This window comes from Lissotriton helveticus, chromosome 8 (genome assembly GCF_964261635.1).
Source record: "Lissotriton helveticus chromosome 8, aLisHel1.1, whole genome shotgun sequence".
Taxonomy (NCBI): Eukaryota; Metazoa; Chordata; class Amphibia; order Caudata; family Salamandridae; genus Lissotriton; species Lissotriton helveticus.
In genome coordinates, this window is record NC_136069.1 from 1,189,220,976 (window position 1) to 1,189,237,911 (window position 16,936).

A 16,936-nucleotide genomic window follows, 5' to 3' on the forward strand; every position below is an offset into this window, starting at 1 on the left:
CTTCCCTGGAGTACTTATAGAGGCGACTATCTGGCCCTCGAAAATGCCAATGGCCTGGACACTATTGTGAAGGTGGATTCAGACTGACCTGCGGGGCCTCTGACAGAAGAAATTGCTTCACTTACAACAGTCCTTTACAAGGCAGGAAAGCCTTGAATTGTCTTTGCCTGTTGAGTAGAATAAGCTCATCTCCTCAGTAAGATTCTCCAGCCATCCTTGTCTGCAACTCAACCTTTGTTTCTGTTCAGTAATGCCTTGCTGGGCCCTATTTTGTTTGTGGGACAAGCCAGCTTCTGCGTTAGCTGTTAATCATCAGATTACATTCCACTATCATCCTACTCCTTAAGGACCAACATTTTTGATTGCTCATCCCTTTCCAGAGAACCTAGTGGGCCAGGCCTCTTCTACCAACGAGAATTCACATTCCTTCCTCTCTCCTGGATTGGGGGGGAAGTCTAAGAGGGGGAAGGTGGTTTTGTGCTCTGGAAGCCTGTAGTCTACGGAGGCAACTTACTTTCGGGCCTGTTACACTCATTCCTGACCAACTCCGAGATTATTTCACTGAAGATTGTGTTCTTTGTAAGAGGTATTGAAACAAATTCCCCACTGTGGTGAAGTATCATTGCACTCTGTGGTTTGACTTAGGGCTCCTGCTTCGCCATTCTTGGATGCATTCTGCCCATTTCTTCAGGTGATGTTCGGGCTACCCAGATGAACATGCTCTTACATGGAGTTTCTCTTTTTGGGGAAAAGGCCAACTCTGGAACGTTGTAATAATGGACCTGCCATGCCTAGATCTTTGAATCTGGCCTCCTTAACACACCAGTTTCATATACGGTACTACAAATTCAGAGAATACTCCTGCTCTGTTCTCTTTCAGAGGCACCAGCTCTCTCAACCTTTGCATCAACCATACAACATCTTTCAGAAGTATAAAAGAGCATTTTGGTTCTAGGGCCACCTCAGCAGCAAGCTTCGTCCTTCTCTTTCCAGACGCTCCCAACTAGGCAAGTACTGGCTGTTCATTACTATAGACCGTTTGGCCCTCTAGTTATTCAATGGCACTGTGCACTTCCCTTCCAGGATTCTCCTCCCCCAATCTCTCCCATCCACCTTGAACAACCATGCTTGCATTTTACAGCAGGAGATCTTTGCACTCTTGAGCAAGGGGCTGTGGAGATTTTTCTGAAAGTTGTAATAGTCTGTATTTTCTTGTTCCAAAAAAGATGGCATCCCCATCCCTTTCTGAATATCCACATGCTGAACTCTTTCCTCCGAAAGTAGTAGTTCAAAATTTTGTGTCTGGCACACGCTCAGCTGACTTTGGAGATAGGTGACTGATTTGCAGGACACATTATACCAAACCTGAAGTTGCACCCAAGTACTTTGTTTTGTTGTGGGCTCCACTAACTACCAATTAATGGTTCTACCTTACAGACTAATGTTCATGCTGTGATTCTGCTATTTAGGGTGGTAGAACCTTTGACCCTGACAGTCTGCCCCTTCTTGCTTGGTGGCACCCTGCAGTGGTACCTTTGTTTTCAATGAGCCCAGCACTGGCGAATCCTCAAGGATAGCATCCAGGTTTCCCAGGAGGTGGCTCAGGACCTGCAATGGTGGTTAGTGGCGGAACACCTAATGTGCTGGAGATTACAGTCCTCTGTCGGCTGTAGTGACAGATGAATCCTCTCTTGCTTGGAGCAGTCTTCCAAATGTGCTTGAAATCAGATGCCCCATGTCTTGTTCAAAGCAGTAATCCCATTTCTGCCTGCTCGAACTCTGGGTGATAATGCTCACCTTGAAGGAATTCCCTTTCTTAGTGTGTTCTGTGGATGATAGGCTTGGCCGAGCACAGGCAATTGTAGTGGCTTTCATTTTAGGCTCAAAGGATCTGGTACTCCTGTCTAAACGTGAGCATTTGTCCTCAACTTTGGCTCCTCCTTCAGGAGGACCTTCTGTCCAGCAGCAAGGCAAGGTGTTTTATCTGAAACTCCATAATCTGCACATTTATACATGGAGCTAGTGCTCAATCTACATAGAGGGTTTCACCTTACAGCTAGACATCATTGTGGCCTCTTGCTTACTTATCACCATATCCTTAAACTAAGGTTGTTAGGCTCAATTTGCCTCATACTGTGGGGAGAAGCATGGTGAATCTTTGTATACAGACAAATGTGTTAAATTGTTGTAAGAGAGTGCCTTCTTTTTGCATGGTTGCCCCCACTTTTTGCCAAACTGCTGATGTTCTTTGACTGATTGTGCCCTGGGTTCCTGCCAATCAGGTGCCCAGGGCCTGTGTTCTTTCCCTAAAACTGCATTGAGACAAAACCCAATTGGCACTCTTTGGCCACATGTCAGTCCCTTGTAAATGGTATCACAGGTACCAAGGGCACTGTGGCCAGGGAAGGTCTCTAAGGGCTGCAGCACTTATTGTGCCACCCTTAGAGGCCCTGTACCTTTACACACTGCCATTGCATGCTGCGTGTTTTGGTGCAGAACAAAGTTAAGAGGCTGCACGGCACACATCCTGGTGTGCTATGCCTACAACCCACTGCCCTGGCATAGGTCAGCTACCCCTATAGATGGGTGTACTATGCCAGTGGTGAGTGTACAGGTGCATGAGCCCTGTACCCATACTGTGTCTAAGCCAGTTCTTAGACATTGTTAGTGCAGTAATACCATTAAAAGTATATGGTGCTAGGAGTTTGTCATTTTGAATTCCACAGCACCATAATGGCGTTACTGAAAACTGAGAAGTTTTCTTAGAGATGCCCCCTGAAAAACAACCTAATTTTAGTGTCCTGGCTGAGTGGCTGCTCGCAAGCTTCCACCACCAGACAAGTTTCTGGACTCCTAGGCCGAGAGCCTGCTGCTCTCGGGGGTCTGGAACAATGCACAACCTGGGACGAGGTACCAACTGTGAGAAGTTGGCCTGGTACATGATGTCCACTATTCTAGTGGGCACCTTGCACCAGTCCAAACGACCCTTATTGATGGTAGGTTGTAAAGTCAACCTTCTAGAAAGCTATCCTAGTGGTAGCTGTGGAGAGCAGCCTTCAGGCTAAGACTTAGAGGCGAGTTAAGCTAGTTGTTTTTACCAATTATAATCTCTTGAATGATCAAATGAAAGCACACCACACAAAGGATATATCAAATATATATGTATTTATTCTAAACACAAACCCTCTGGACTTCTTATGAGATCAGAGGTAAAAGTACAATACAAGGAACTTAATTAGCATACGATAAGATGCACAGTATACGTTAAGCCCTAGGGGCTTCACAAACCATATACTAAAATAGTGGTATAAGAACCACGTGAGAGTTAGAAAGCAGGCCTAGGGCCTGTAGAACCGCTGGGGCTACCTATAACCACCCAAGGTTAGGATGCAGGAGGCCCACGGGGGACGCATGCAGTGTCTAAAAACAGCCGCGGATCACCATTGACTTTCTAGGGAGAACGAAAAAGTTACAATTTTAAAGATTAAGGGCACTTCTAGGTGAACTACGATGGAATCCTTTTAGACTAGGACACTTTGAGAGTCAAGACCCACGGGAGCAACCAAGTACTCGTGTTACCTCACCCAGGGAAGCCAGGTGCATGGGTGTCTTTTGGTGTCTGGTTTCGTCGTCGATTCCAACGGAGAGCTGCGAAGAAATGCTGCAGGCGACCAGAGGAAAAGTGTCCGGGTGGATCGGAGATGTGAAGAACCTGAAAGCTGAGGGGACAGAGTCTGGGTCACTAGCCAGTGACCAGGATGGCGAGGAGAAGATGCCAGCCGATTTCAGGTGAAAGAGGTGAAGCTTGACTCTTCAGCCACGAGGACCAGGAGGCATCGCTGAATTCGAGCTGTCAAACGAAGGATCTAGTTGACTGCGCTGTCGGAATCCGGATTGGACCCAACAAACCTTGGCAATAGGAACCCACGCAAGATGACAAGATTGGCTTCGGAGAGGAATGGGAGCATGTCTGGAGCAACCAGGAAAGCTCACTAAATCAAAGATGGCACTTCGTGGGGCTCGCTAGCCAACGGACCAGGAACGGCGAAGGGGCCTCGAGCTGAAATGCACAAAGCAGGCCCACGGGACACTCGTGGAGTGTAGGCCTCTGGGCTTCGGTGCAAAAGGTGCTCGGGCAGGGGCTTCAAATACCCCAATGCACAACTTCAGGATACCTCGGGAAGTATGTGCAGTTGCAAAGATGCTAGTTGTCCAGGAGTTCCGGTCCCACGTCTCTCGTGTCTGCTACAGGTCTTAGCTTTGCTGGGAGCACAGGTCAGCGTCAGAGATGTCTGGAAGTCCGTGTCCTGTGTCGCAGATTCTTCGGGATCCGGGGGGTCCTTGAAAATGCAGACTGGCAGTTGGTGCCTGTTTGAACAGGGTGGTCACTCCTTGACCACAAGGGAGATTTCTTCCGTCTTCCAGTCGAAATGGAATGTCGAAGGTCCAAGATATATGTTGCGGGGTTTTGTCCAGGGTAATCTAAAGTCCTAGAGACTGGGGTTCTATACTTATAGTAAGTTTAGGGGTTGGACTAACTCTACGGTCCCTCCTATGGGTGGACCCAGGGAGGGGGTGGTTACACCCCTTCCCCTGTGTCCAGTTTCAAGACCAGAGCTGGGGCTGAGCGCCCCAGCAACCAGTTTGAACTGGGACATGCATGGAGCACCTTGTGTGCCAGAGTTTCGTCCAACATCAGGAGGGCAGACTCGTGTCTGTAACAGCAGCATCTATTTTGTGACCCCCACTTGGGCTGTAGAATCAGTGGGAAAACTAAGTGAGGAAGGGAGGCGTGCCCACCTTTGCCAACCCTGCCCTTCAGGTGGGGGAGGAGAGGTGAAGCACAACTCTCAGTCCTCACCATCTTACAGATGGGGGACCCAATCAACCAGAGAGAGGCTTATGCCCCCCTCCCACTGGAGGTTGGTATTATAGGGGGTGTACCCACCTCAAGGAAGGGACCCATTGTTCCTTTACTTACCTGTAACACCCCTAAATCTAGTATTTAGGGGCAACCCTGAATCTTTCCTCCTCAGACAAGAAATTACCAAGAAGAATAGAAGAAGGACTGAAGAGCCATGCTGAAGCTAAGAAGAGAAGGACACACACCGATTTGGCCCTGGCCCTACCGGTCTGTCCCCACGTCGTACCAGCTCTTGCGAAATCCCGGTACGTCCTGCAGCCAGCAACCTCAAGAACCCAGAGGACCTGCCCTGCCTTCCAAGTCAAAGACTTTGTCTCCCGTGAGCAGTGCTTTTGCTCACCCTCTGGCCAAAACCGCGAGTCTGCACCCGACGCCCACGGCCCGAGTTCGAGTGGCCCAACACCGTTCGAGTGGCCCAACACCATGAGGAGATCTCCCTGGCGATCCTGACCTGAGACCTGGTGATCTCTGACCTGTCTCGAATCTCCAAACGACGCCTGCAGTCTCTTTCTGGAGGATCCCCCGACCGCGACCGAAGTTGGTAAGAAAATCCCGACTCCTAAAGACACCCCTGCACCCGACACCCCATGGCTTTGGGTGGCCCAACCAACGGTGTCCCAGCATCCCCAAGCATCCCAGCTTACCTCTCCAACCGATGGTCACCTTCAGAAGATCTTCGTCCCCGAGCCTGCAGTCTTTGTTGCAACCTTAGAATCAACAGGGCACCCAACGACAAACCAGCACCCTTCACCCAGCCGCCGCTGCGGTTGTACTTTGGGTGCGAACTTGGATCCCCCTTTGCTCTGAGCCTAAAACCAGGAGCTTTGCTCCCACATCCTTGTGGCCAGCTCGTGAGCAGCCACCAACCGGAGGCCCCCTATCCCCCATTAGATAACATTGGGTCTCAGCACTCTGCACCCGGCTGCCCTAGTGCCGCTGAGGATGTGCATCTTCGACCCTGGGGGAACCCTGATTCTAACTCCAGAATTCCAGCTCCCACAAACTTGTATTTACCTGTAAACCAATAACTTTATTTCCTTCCATAGGATTGCATTGGCTGCTTCTCTTAAATTGTTCTATGTGGAGTTGGTTTGTAAAAAACACTGAAAAACTGCAAATGTACAAAAACTGATTTACTAACCTTTTTTCAAGGAACTGTCCCAATGTGATATCTAGGCATATCACACTGAGTTGAAAAGGTAACTTAAAAAGGAATCTAAAAAGTGACGTACAAAGTAGTCTGTAAAGTAACTGAAAAGTAATTTCGAAACATTGACTTACCTGTAATTCAATCAACTGCATTTGAACCTGCATTCTATTGTAAAACATTGCATAATATTTTGCAAAGCATTTAGTTAACTTTCCTGCACCAGGCTTGGCTTGATTCTAGAAATTAAATAACTTAATCATCTTTTTGATACAAACAAATTGGCCTGAGTTCAGCCTTTGGGTGTGTGACATCATTTGCTGCCTGAGTGTGTACAACAAATGCTTAATACTACCCTCTGATAAAGCCTCACTGCTTGTCCACACTACCACAAATAGAGAGTAAGGTGCTATATACTTTTACCTCTGCCTACCTTTTGGGTTCCACTGCACTCTGTGCACACTATACCTCATTTTGCTATAGTATATACAGAGCCAGCTTCCTACAATTGTATGTTTGTCTCTTCTTTGGCCTAGCCAGATTTTGGTTTGGGCACCTTTAAAGATTACTTATCAGCCATCATTTATTATCCTATTGTGAGGTACTTCCTTAGAGGACTGTATCCTTTATTTCTCCTGGTTCCTTTATTGTGCTGCAGTGTGACTTCAATCTTGTACTGACCTTTGAGTTGCACTATAGTTGTACCCTGACATCTTACTGTGAAATGTGTATTCCTCATTGCAGTCAATTCTGTGCAGCATGTTAGTGAGCTTCACACTTAGTTGGTTCGTCCTCTGTATTCTTCCCTAACACACTGGTTCTTTGAACATGTGTATCCTTTTTTTATGCAAGTGGTATCACCCTTTTACATGGTGTAACCTGTTCAATTACCACGAGCTTCTGCTCCCAACTTCCTTCCAAGGAGGAGGAGAGATTACACCAGATGAACCCACCACTTGCTCTTAGCTTCCATATTTATAGGGCTAAGAACTACCTTTTATTTAGTAATCATTTGTTTCTTATTTTCACCAATGTGATGAAGGGAAAGGTGATCTAGATGGTGAACCTTATACCTGTGGTTTGCCCTGTGCATTAAACTTTGTTATGGCTTGGCCAAAACATTCTTCCAGATGACCTTTGGGCTCATCCCATAACGGCAACATTAACGATCATGGCCGTAGCTCGGGGTGTTTCCATCTTGGACATCTGTCAAGCCCTACATGTTTGTTTTTTTAAATTATTTTTTTATTGAGAGTTCATAGGCGTAAAAAACAGTACATATCAATTTCGCATAAGATTTAAAAAGTACAAAATACATACAAGGCAGGATACAAATATACCGTAATATGAATTCAAATTCTGACAGAAAATATTTCTTATAAAGTGCAATGTGCATTGTGCAATATATTATATATTAATGGAAAAAGACTTTACAATAAGCCCTATGCAAACGAGCCAGCCTAGTGTAACCGAGATCCGATCCTAAGAAAGTAAAAAGAGTAAAGAACCCACAATGACTAGCAACACACTCCAATATTTATCATATTTTCTGAGTGCCCCTGACCTCAGTGCATATTTTTTTTCCCTTCCCTGAACCTTAGATATTTTAGCTTTCCATGCGTTAAAAGTCGGTACTTTGTCTGTTTTCCAAAGTTGCAGAATAAGTGATTTCGCTACGAGGGATGCTATAAAAAAAGGACTCATCGTGGGGATTGGAGGTAGGGGAGCAACCAAGGACCGAAATAGATTCATTAAGTGAGATTTGGGTATCTATTGTATTTCTAAGATATTTTTCAATATCCTTCCAAAATTCCTGTATTTTGGTGCATTCCCATATAAGCCCTACATGTGATGGCACTACTGTATTGATTCTCTATAGAAAGGACCTTTTTCCCCACTTGATTTTTCAGGATTTCCTGGTGTAAGTCCATTCCTTGGAATCCTCTCCTTAGGGAGAATTGCTTTGGTGCTGATTCAAAAGGTGAGTAATCTGCAGAGTGTACGGTCAGTGACAAGAATAAGTTGCTTACCTGTAGGCCTGCTCTTTCTGGTGGATACTCTATTTACCCGTGTATTTGGCATTGCCTACTGCCCCATTCCTTATAGTGGGATTTCAGCAAATAATAAATCATAATACGTTAGAATAACTCACTGCCAGTTTGCTTAGCAATCTTGGGTCCCAGGGTTTTGTGCCCAAGGTCTGGGAAAAGAAGAAATCTGATGTCAGAATGTGGAGATGGTTAAGCGACTTCATATCAACATGTCTGGGATAGGGCAGGGTAGGTGTGGAGGCCGCCACGTGCTAGCGAGCAGGTACTATTGCATGTTTCTCCGATCCTCTCTTGGGGCTCGAAGGATTCAAGAAGTGAGGACTCTTCAGGTGGATAGAGTATCCATCAGAGCAAGAGTTCCTAAAGGGGAACCGAAATATTGATTTTTAGCTTGAAGAGCACCACATTAAGAAGCCAGATTAAACTGGTTTGATATTTTTTTTTAAACGTGGAATCCTCTGTGAAAGCTTACAAAACATGGTGATGAAGTGGAGTTGACTGTTGTAGAATGTCTTCGATTTATTGAACGGCATGCTGAAAAAGTACCCTTTTATGTATATAAATTTGTGGAATTCCTTTGTGGCACTGCATGTTCCTTTAGTCCACTAATATATTTATTTTCAATAAGATTCACTGAGGTGGCAAGAGCTTTTGCTGTCTTATAGCTGAGCTAAAAAGAACAGTGACCTTTAACAAAGAAGGTGAGTCCTATTCCGACTCACTCTTATATTTGGAATCTTTTGGTTTCAGGTCAAAACTACTACTTTTATCATGGAGTTTGTTCTGCATAACACTTTTGCCTTTGTGTCTTGAAGCACTTCGTGTGTTGCATTCTGATAAGTGTGTATATTGTTGATTCTTAGGCTCCATTCGTTTGCATAAAGGGAATCTCCACCACCTAGCTTGGCTTGGTCTGCAGTATCACATGTCTTCTCCACCTGAAATACGGAAGTGGTTGAAGCAGCTCTTCCCACGCTTGCCTCAGGAAACCCCTAGACTGAACACCAATGCTCCGGAATCCATTTGTATTTTAGATCTTGAGGTTTGTACACATTTAAAAGTAAATTTTTCAGAGTATTAATTTGTATTGTTTTTAACTTGCTTTTATCTGCTTTCCAAATTTAGATATTTCTACTTGGAGTAATATTCACTAGTAACTTACAGTTGCAAAACCACTTTAATATTAACTACCACCCAAACCAGCCAAAATGCTTACCACTGCCTGTCTGCACATCACTTAGCACAGAACGACAAAAGTCTTGGTGGGATGCTGTTTACAATTTGATTCACAAAAAAGCACAGTAAGTACTTTTGCTTTCCTGTTTTTAAAAAAAATAATTTGCCTATTAATCAATTGTTTCTTTGCAAAGTGTTGAATTCCCTTTAGAGGGAGCCTGAATATACATTCAAAAGCCCTTTACTGCATTATTATTTTCTATCTTGATGAGTTGTACAACTCCTCTTACGAGAAGGCCAACTCCATCCCTTATCAAGTATGTGGGTTGCTAGATAAATGTTTTCACTTCATTAACATTTAGTCGCAAACTATAAAAAATTTAATGTTGAGCATTTAACACATCCTCTTGCTGCTGTGTTATTGAGATAAATATGACAATTTGGAGGGACTAACGTTTTCTACTTTTAACATGAACTTGGTGTTTTTATTGCAGGTCAGCGTCACATGTTATACCACAATGTTCTTTGTCTTGAGTCATGAAAGGACTGTTGTATATGTATTATTAATGTTGGATCTGTGTCTTTTGCTTCTCTGCATGGTCATGATAGAAAACCCCTAAAGGAATGTATATACACACTGTTAGCTTTAGGGATTTGGTTGACCTGAAACTGCTGCTGTATGAAAAAGTGTAGGGATTTGGTTGACCTGAAACTGCTGCTGTATGAAAAAGTGTAGGAAAGTGCCCCTTCTAACATGGTCACCCCCCACTTTTTGCCTGGTATTTGATGCAATTTTGACTGAATATCACTGGATTCCTGCTAACCAGGTCGCCAGTGCTTTCCCTAAATCAGGACAACTCTTCAATTGTTGCCCAATTGGCAAGATGTTTAGCACCTCTAAGTCCCTATTAAATTGTACCTAGTGCACGGTACTAGAGAAGTTTCCTTAGGGCTGCAGCATGTATTATGCCACCCTAAGGTACCCACCACCAAATGTATGCAGACTGCCATTGCAGGCTGCATGAAATGGTGCAAAGAAATGTGAAAACATGATATGACACAAACTGTGTGTGCTGTGCCCACAGACACTACATGCAATATATTCAAGTCATTCCTACAGCAGGCCTTATAGCCCTGCAGCAGGGTGCAGTATACTGCATGTGGGGACATATGTGCATGAGCAGATATGCCACTGTGCTTTCTAGTTCAATTACTAGATAGTACTAGTGAACAGAGAAGCCATCTTAAGTATATGTACTGGGCACATGTCATTACGAGTTCCCCAGCTACGTGATGCCTTCACTGAAACATCTGGTGTTTGGTATTAAACACCTTGTCTTCATAAATCCATACTGATGCCAGTAGTGGATGCATTCAGATATACACCCAGGACACCATAAAGGTACCCCCTGAAAAACTTACCAGCTATTAGTGTGCGAGCTGACTGGTATCGGCCAGCCTGCCCCCACAGACATGTTTCTGACCCCCTGAGGGAGGGAGGGAGGGGGGGGCACGCTCTCTGAGGAAAGAGACAATGCCTGCTCCAGAGGAAAGTGTTCATACCTCCTCCAGCAGGATGGTTAGTGATTTACCATATGAAGGCCAGGTACTTCAACACCCCTGCCACCTTTGAATACTACCCCGGCTTCCGCCAAGCCTGGGAGATGACACCACCTGAGGCCCATTTGGCACCAGAGCTAGTGGGATATTAGCTATGGAAGGAGGTGTGTTGCACAACCAGGCCAGTTATTTCCCATAGATGGGCTGCCTGATGTGTTCCACGAAAGAAGGATTCCACCTTCTTGTTTTTGGTAGAGTTAGAACAGGTTTATGTACACTCCCCACAGGAGGTGGTCATATAGGGGATGTAGCGATCCCAAGGGTAAGTAACCCATTGGCTACTACCCTTCATTTCCCTTAATACCCCTAAACTCAGTATTTAGGTGGCCCCCTGACACCAGGAAAAGAGATGAACCCGATAAAAGAAGAACAAAGAGCAGGCAAAGTGAGAACTGTGGACTACCAGTGGACTTTGGCGCTAATCTACGCATGCTTGCTCCTGTCCCTAGAATCACCCCAACCCAGCTCGTCCTGCAGCTGTGCATCCTCCAAATACCTCGGAGGGCCACCAGCACTTTGCCAAGCCGTCCGCATCTCCTTGAAGTGGAGGAGCCACTTCCATGCACCCTTCAGGCGCCTGCAGCAAATTCTGGTTCAACGTTCTGCTGACCGCCAAAACCACCAACCCAGCAGCCGACCCAGGAGGAAATCACCGTGCTCTCAGAGGTCAGATCTGTCTTCCTACCAAGTTTGGAGATGGCATGACTCCCGCGAGTCGCCCTGCACCAATACCTGAAGTTTCGGACCCCTTGAAGCTACCGATGCTTGTTTGAAGTCCAAGTTAGACTCCAACACTGCAAAGACTGACTAGCCGTCAAGGGATGTCCGCATCGCAGAGGCCAGCTCCAAGAATGGCTCAGTTGTCCTGTTTTGTCCCCCCTCTGCAGTACTGATCAAGAACATAGAGCACCTTCAACTTACAGGAACTGCTGACCAAAAGCTTCTGCACACAAGCTCCCCAACCCAAGCCCACAACACCGACTCTGCCCCAGCCCCCCTCTCTCAAGACCTTCATGAACTGAGGCCCCCGTTGGGAGCTCCTGGGCTTGTTCCCAAGTCTCCCCTCTGCAGCCTCCTAGTAGGAGCCTCCTGTCCCTCCCCCCTTTGCCTGAGGTGTAGCACCCTAGGCTACCAACCCGTTCAGCACCTCTGCACCTCGACACTCCAGGGCAGGTAAACCCAAACTGTTGATAGATCTTGTGACCGTAACCTCATAGCCCTTTAAGTCCTAAAGGGGACCCCTGAAACCCTATTGCAAATACCTGTATGTAGTATATGTTACTTTCTTCATAGGAAAGCATTACTACATAAAAACGCATTTTGGTGAAATTTTAGTGCAACTGTAAACATTGATAACTCAAAAAGTGCCTACCAAATTGTGAAGATCTTGGTGTTAAAAATATATAAAAATACCGGTCATGTTTCTAAATTAGTCTTTAGTTTGTGTCTCATTTATTGACTCTGTGTGTTCAACAAATGTTTAACACTACTCTCGGATAAGCCTAAACTGCTCGCCCACACTACCACAAAAGAGCGCATTTAGGATTATTAATTTAAGCTGTGTAAGCCAATAAGGCTCGTCTGGACTTTCTATATAGTGCACCTCATTTTGGTTCACTACATAAAAAGCCTTCTTTCTACAAAAAGCAGCTGTCTTAGCAAAGAAACGTAATGGTGCCCAAGCCCAAAAGGGGTCCCTGCACCCTTTTTAAAAAATGTTTTATTTATTGGCATTTTAATACAATGCTACAAACGATACAAACAACAAGCTAGTTGCAAACCAATACATAATTATCTCGACATTCGCCCATCGTGTCAATTACAAATATCTGAAAGAAACAGGTTAGTATTAGATTCCTTACCTTAGAATATCCCCAGGCGTCAGTCTGGATCCAGAAACTTTTGCGTAGCAGTACCCCTGCGCGTCGGTAGGCGTCGTCTGCAGGCGTCCCCTGCGGCTCCGCGTCCGTCGTCGGCGTCGTGCGCCGTGATGACGTCGCTGGAGTATATAGACGTCGCCTCCGTGCGCTGACGTTAGTTCTTCTTTTTTCTGCGCCAGTTAGCGCAGATCCGAAGAGCAGTACTCCGGTCTTTTGACCTACGTTTTTTGATTAACTTTCTAACTCTAAGGTGCCGATAGGATGCCCGGGTTTAAGACTTGTGACGGGTGTGACCGCACGATGTCGGTCACGGACCACCACCGACTCTGCCTCCGGTGCCTGGGCGACGTGGAGTCCTGCGTCGACTGCCGGGCCTTGACGAGTAAGGCTAGACGGGAGCGGTCCCGCAAGCTACTCGAGCTCCGGGTGTCGGCCCCGCGTCAGGAGCGGTCCCGGTCCGGCCGGAGGTCGAGGGAGCGGTCGCGGAGCCACCACGAGCGCTCCGGAAGTCGTCACCATTCCTCTGGTTCCTCAGGTAAGAGGCACAAGAAGTCGGGGCGTCGTCATCGTACCCCCGACTCCCCCCGACGCTCGCGCGATGCGGCCGGGGGTTCGGGTGGCCCCACCCCCGCGGCTCCGCGTGGGTCGCCGACGCTGCCTGCTCCATACCCGACGGTCCCTGGGCAAGGCGCGTCGCGAGAGGAGATAGAGGAGTTCCTCATGGCCATGAGGGCGCTGTCTCCTCCGACGGGGCCTACGGCGCCTGCGGGCCCGGTGGTCCCGTCCGGGGGCCCGAGCGGTTCGGGTGCTCCGGCCCCGACGCCGCCGGCGGCTCCGGCCCCGGCGCCGCTGGGCCCTTCAGGGTCGACGCCGCCTGGTCCACCGGCCTCTCCGGCGCCGATTCCATCGGGGCAACCCATGGTGCCGCCTCCGCGCGGCGTCGGGACTCCGACGCCGGCTCCGGCCGGCGTCGGGGCTCCGGCGCCGGCTCCGGGCGGCGCCACCCCCATTCCCTCTCCTACTCCGGACGCGGAGTCGGACCGGCGTCGTCCGACGCCGAGTCCGGCGCCGATGGGGCCCATTGACCCCGAGGAGCCGGTCTACATCATTGACTCCGAATATGGTGAGGATGTGGATTATTGAGAGGGTTGGGAGGGGTCTGAGGATCCTCTGTCACGCGAGTGTCAGTACGACGTGGACTGGACAGGTGACTTGGGTGATGCCAGTGGTCTGGACGATTCTCCTAACCCTGGTTTTGTCTCGCCTCCTTCTGTGGCCTCGGAGTCTGGGGCTGCTTATTCAGTGGTGTTGATGAGGGCTGCCAAGGCCTTACACCTTGAGCTCCCCGTCGCGGTCGTGAGGCCTAACATCCTCACTGAGGTCTTCAAACCGCAGTCATGCCCACAGGAACCTCTGCTGCCGTTCAACGAAGCCTTGACAGACGTTCTTTTGGGCACGTGGTCCAGGCCCGCTTCAGGTTCGCCTGTTGATAGGAACGTGGCCAGACGCCACCGTCCGTGTCCGGACGACCCCAAGTTCCTGTCCACCCATCCCACCCCTGAGAGTCTGGTGATCCAGGCCTCGACCTCTCAGACCGCATTCCCGTCGGCCCGCCCGATCGGGAATCCAAGAGGTACGACCAATATGGAAAGAAGGTCTTCTCGTCCCTGAGTCTGGGACTGCGGTCTTGCAACACCGCATGCCTCTTGGGCCGCTACACCCACTCTCTGTGGGATACGGTCGCGGAGTGTCTGCCACAATGCCCGCAGGAGGTACGGGCATAGCTCGGTCAGGCTATGATTGAAGGCCGAGACGCAGCACGATATTCCATCAGGTGTGGTCTCGATACGACCGACTCGCTAGGCAGAGCGATGTCCACAACGGTGGCGATTCGTCGCCACGCCTGGCTGAGATCCGCCAACTTTTCGCCGGATGTCCAAAATACTTTGATGGACATGCCGTTCGATGGCAGTCGCCTGTTTGGCGACAAAGCGGACCACGCGCTGGAGCGCTTCAAGGACTCCAGGGTCACGGCCAAGTCCTTGGGTCTCTCGACCCAGCGCCAGCAAACGGGTTCGTTTCGCTCCTTTCGTGGCCACGGAAGGGGCGGTCCCACACGTGCTGCCAGCCACGCACCGCAGAACACTTCTCAACGCGGTGGCGGCCGTGGCTTCCGCCGTGGAGGCGGTCGGGGACAACGGCGAGGTCAGACCACACCTCCCCCCGCAGCATCAGCCTCCAAATCCTCCTAGTCCGAGCTTTCAGGCCCATGTGACGCCAGTGGGTGGCAGGATTCGCCATCACCACTCCCGCTGGCGCACCATCACATCGGACGGGTGGGTGCTGCAGCTCGTCCGAAGGGGCTACTCCCTCCCCTTCGAGAGCACTCCTCCAGCCATGCCACCGCAGAACCACCGTGTGTCGGGGGACCACTTGACACTTCTGCAGGAGGAAGTTACGGCCCTCTTGGCCAAGGGGGCCATCGAGCACGTTCCTGGGCCAGAAGTAGGGTGTGGTTGCTATTCCCACTACTTTCTGGTACCCAAGAAGGACAAGGGGGGCCTGCGTCCTATCTTGGATCTACGGAACGTCAACGGCTTCCTCCGAAAGGAGAAGTTCAAGATGTTGACTTTGGCTCAGGTCTTGGCTGCTCTGGACCCACAAGACTGGATGGTGGCGTTGGACTTGCAGGACGCGTATTTTCACATCCCCATCCTGCCGGCCCACCGACGTTACCTGCGGTTCACGGTAGGTCACGAGCACTTTCAGTTTATCGTGCTCCCATTCGGCCTTACCAGCGCCCCACGGGTGTTCACGAAAGTGATGGCGGTGGTCGCAGCTCATCTGCGCCGGTTAGGGGTTTCAGTCTTCCCCTACCTCGACGACTGGTTGTTGAAGGCTGGCTCGCCCCAGACAGTCGTCCACCACCTTCAGATGACTGCAGACCTCCTGCACGAGCTGGGGTTTTCCATCAATGTGCCGAAATCACACCTGTGTCCCTCTCAAAAGCTCCTTTTCATCGGAGCGGTTCTCGACTCGGCGCAGTTTCGGGTTTATCCTCCGGAACGGCGGGTCCGGGATATTCCGGCTCTGATTCCAATCTTTCAGCCGTTATCCCGGGTTTCGGTCAGGTTGACGCTGGGGCTGATGGCTTCCTGCATCCTTATGGTGCATCACGCCCGGTGGCGGATGCGGGCTCTGCAGTGGGACCTGAAGTTTCAGTGGGCCCAGCATCAAGGCAACCTATCCGACCATATCCTGATCTCGGAGGGCACTGCGAGACAGTTGCAGTGGTGGCTTACGGACCGCGATTGGGTCAGAGGCAGATCCCTCTCCCTTCCCCAACCGGAACACGTAGTTGTGACGGACGCGTCCCTCCAGGGCTGGGGAGGCCACTTGGGAGAGGCGGAGATCAGAGGCATCTGGTCTCCGGCGGAGTCCCGGCTCCATATCAACATGTTGGAGCTGCGGGCGATTCGCCTAGCACTGAAGGCATTCCTCCCCTTTGTCAACGGGAGTGTAGTGCAGGTGTTCACGGACAACACCACCGCCATGTGGTACTGCAACAAGCAGGGCGGAGTGGGGTCGTGGACCCTTTGCCAGGAGGCTCTGCGTCTCTGGCAATGGCTGGAACGTCAGAGCGTGACTCTGACGGTTCAACACCTGGCAGGTTCTCTGAACGCCAGGGCGGACGAACTCAGCCGTCGGTGCTCGGTGGATCACGAATGGCGTCTGAACTCGGACGTGGCGAAAGGCCTCTTTCTGCAATGGGGAGAGCCTTGGTTAGATCTATTCGCCACAGAAGAGAACGCGCAATGTCAGCAGTTCTGCGCGTTGGAGTTTCCAAGACGGCACTCGCTCGGCGACGCCTTTCGGCGCGAGTGGAGTTGCGGTCTATTGTACGCCTTTCCGCCTATACCACTTCTGCCCAGAGTGCTGAAGAAGATCAGGCGCGACCGGGCCCAAGTTATCCTTGTGGCTCCGGACTGGGCTCGAAGGTACTGGTATCCCGAGCTACTCAGCATGTCTGTCGGTCCCTCGATCCGCCTGCCCCTTCAGGAGGACCTTCTGTCGCAGCAGCAGGGGACGGTCCTCCACCCGAACCTGTCCAGTCTCCACCTCCATGCGTGGAGATTGA

General features: G+C 49.5%; 1 protein-coding gene across 1 annotated transcript in view; it reads left to right on the top strand.

Annotated features, from left to right (window-relative positions):
* The window catches only part of LOC144773228 (E3 SUMO-protein ligase RanBP2-like), a 559,200-nt gene that overhangs the window by 149,844 nt on the left and 392,420 nt on the right, over positions 1 to 16,936 (top strand). Inside the window, exons 10-11 of the mRNA XM_078658126.1 lie at positions 8,986 to 9,164; positions 9,248 to 9,423. Coding sequence (XP_078514252.1) covers positions 8,986 to 9,164; positions 9,248 to 9,423 — 355 coding nt within the window. The remainder of the gene's footprint in view (positions 1 to 8,985; positions 9,165 to 9,247; positions 9,424 to 16,936) is intronic.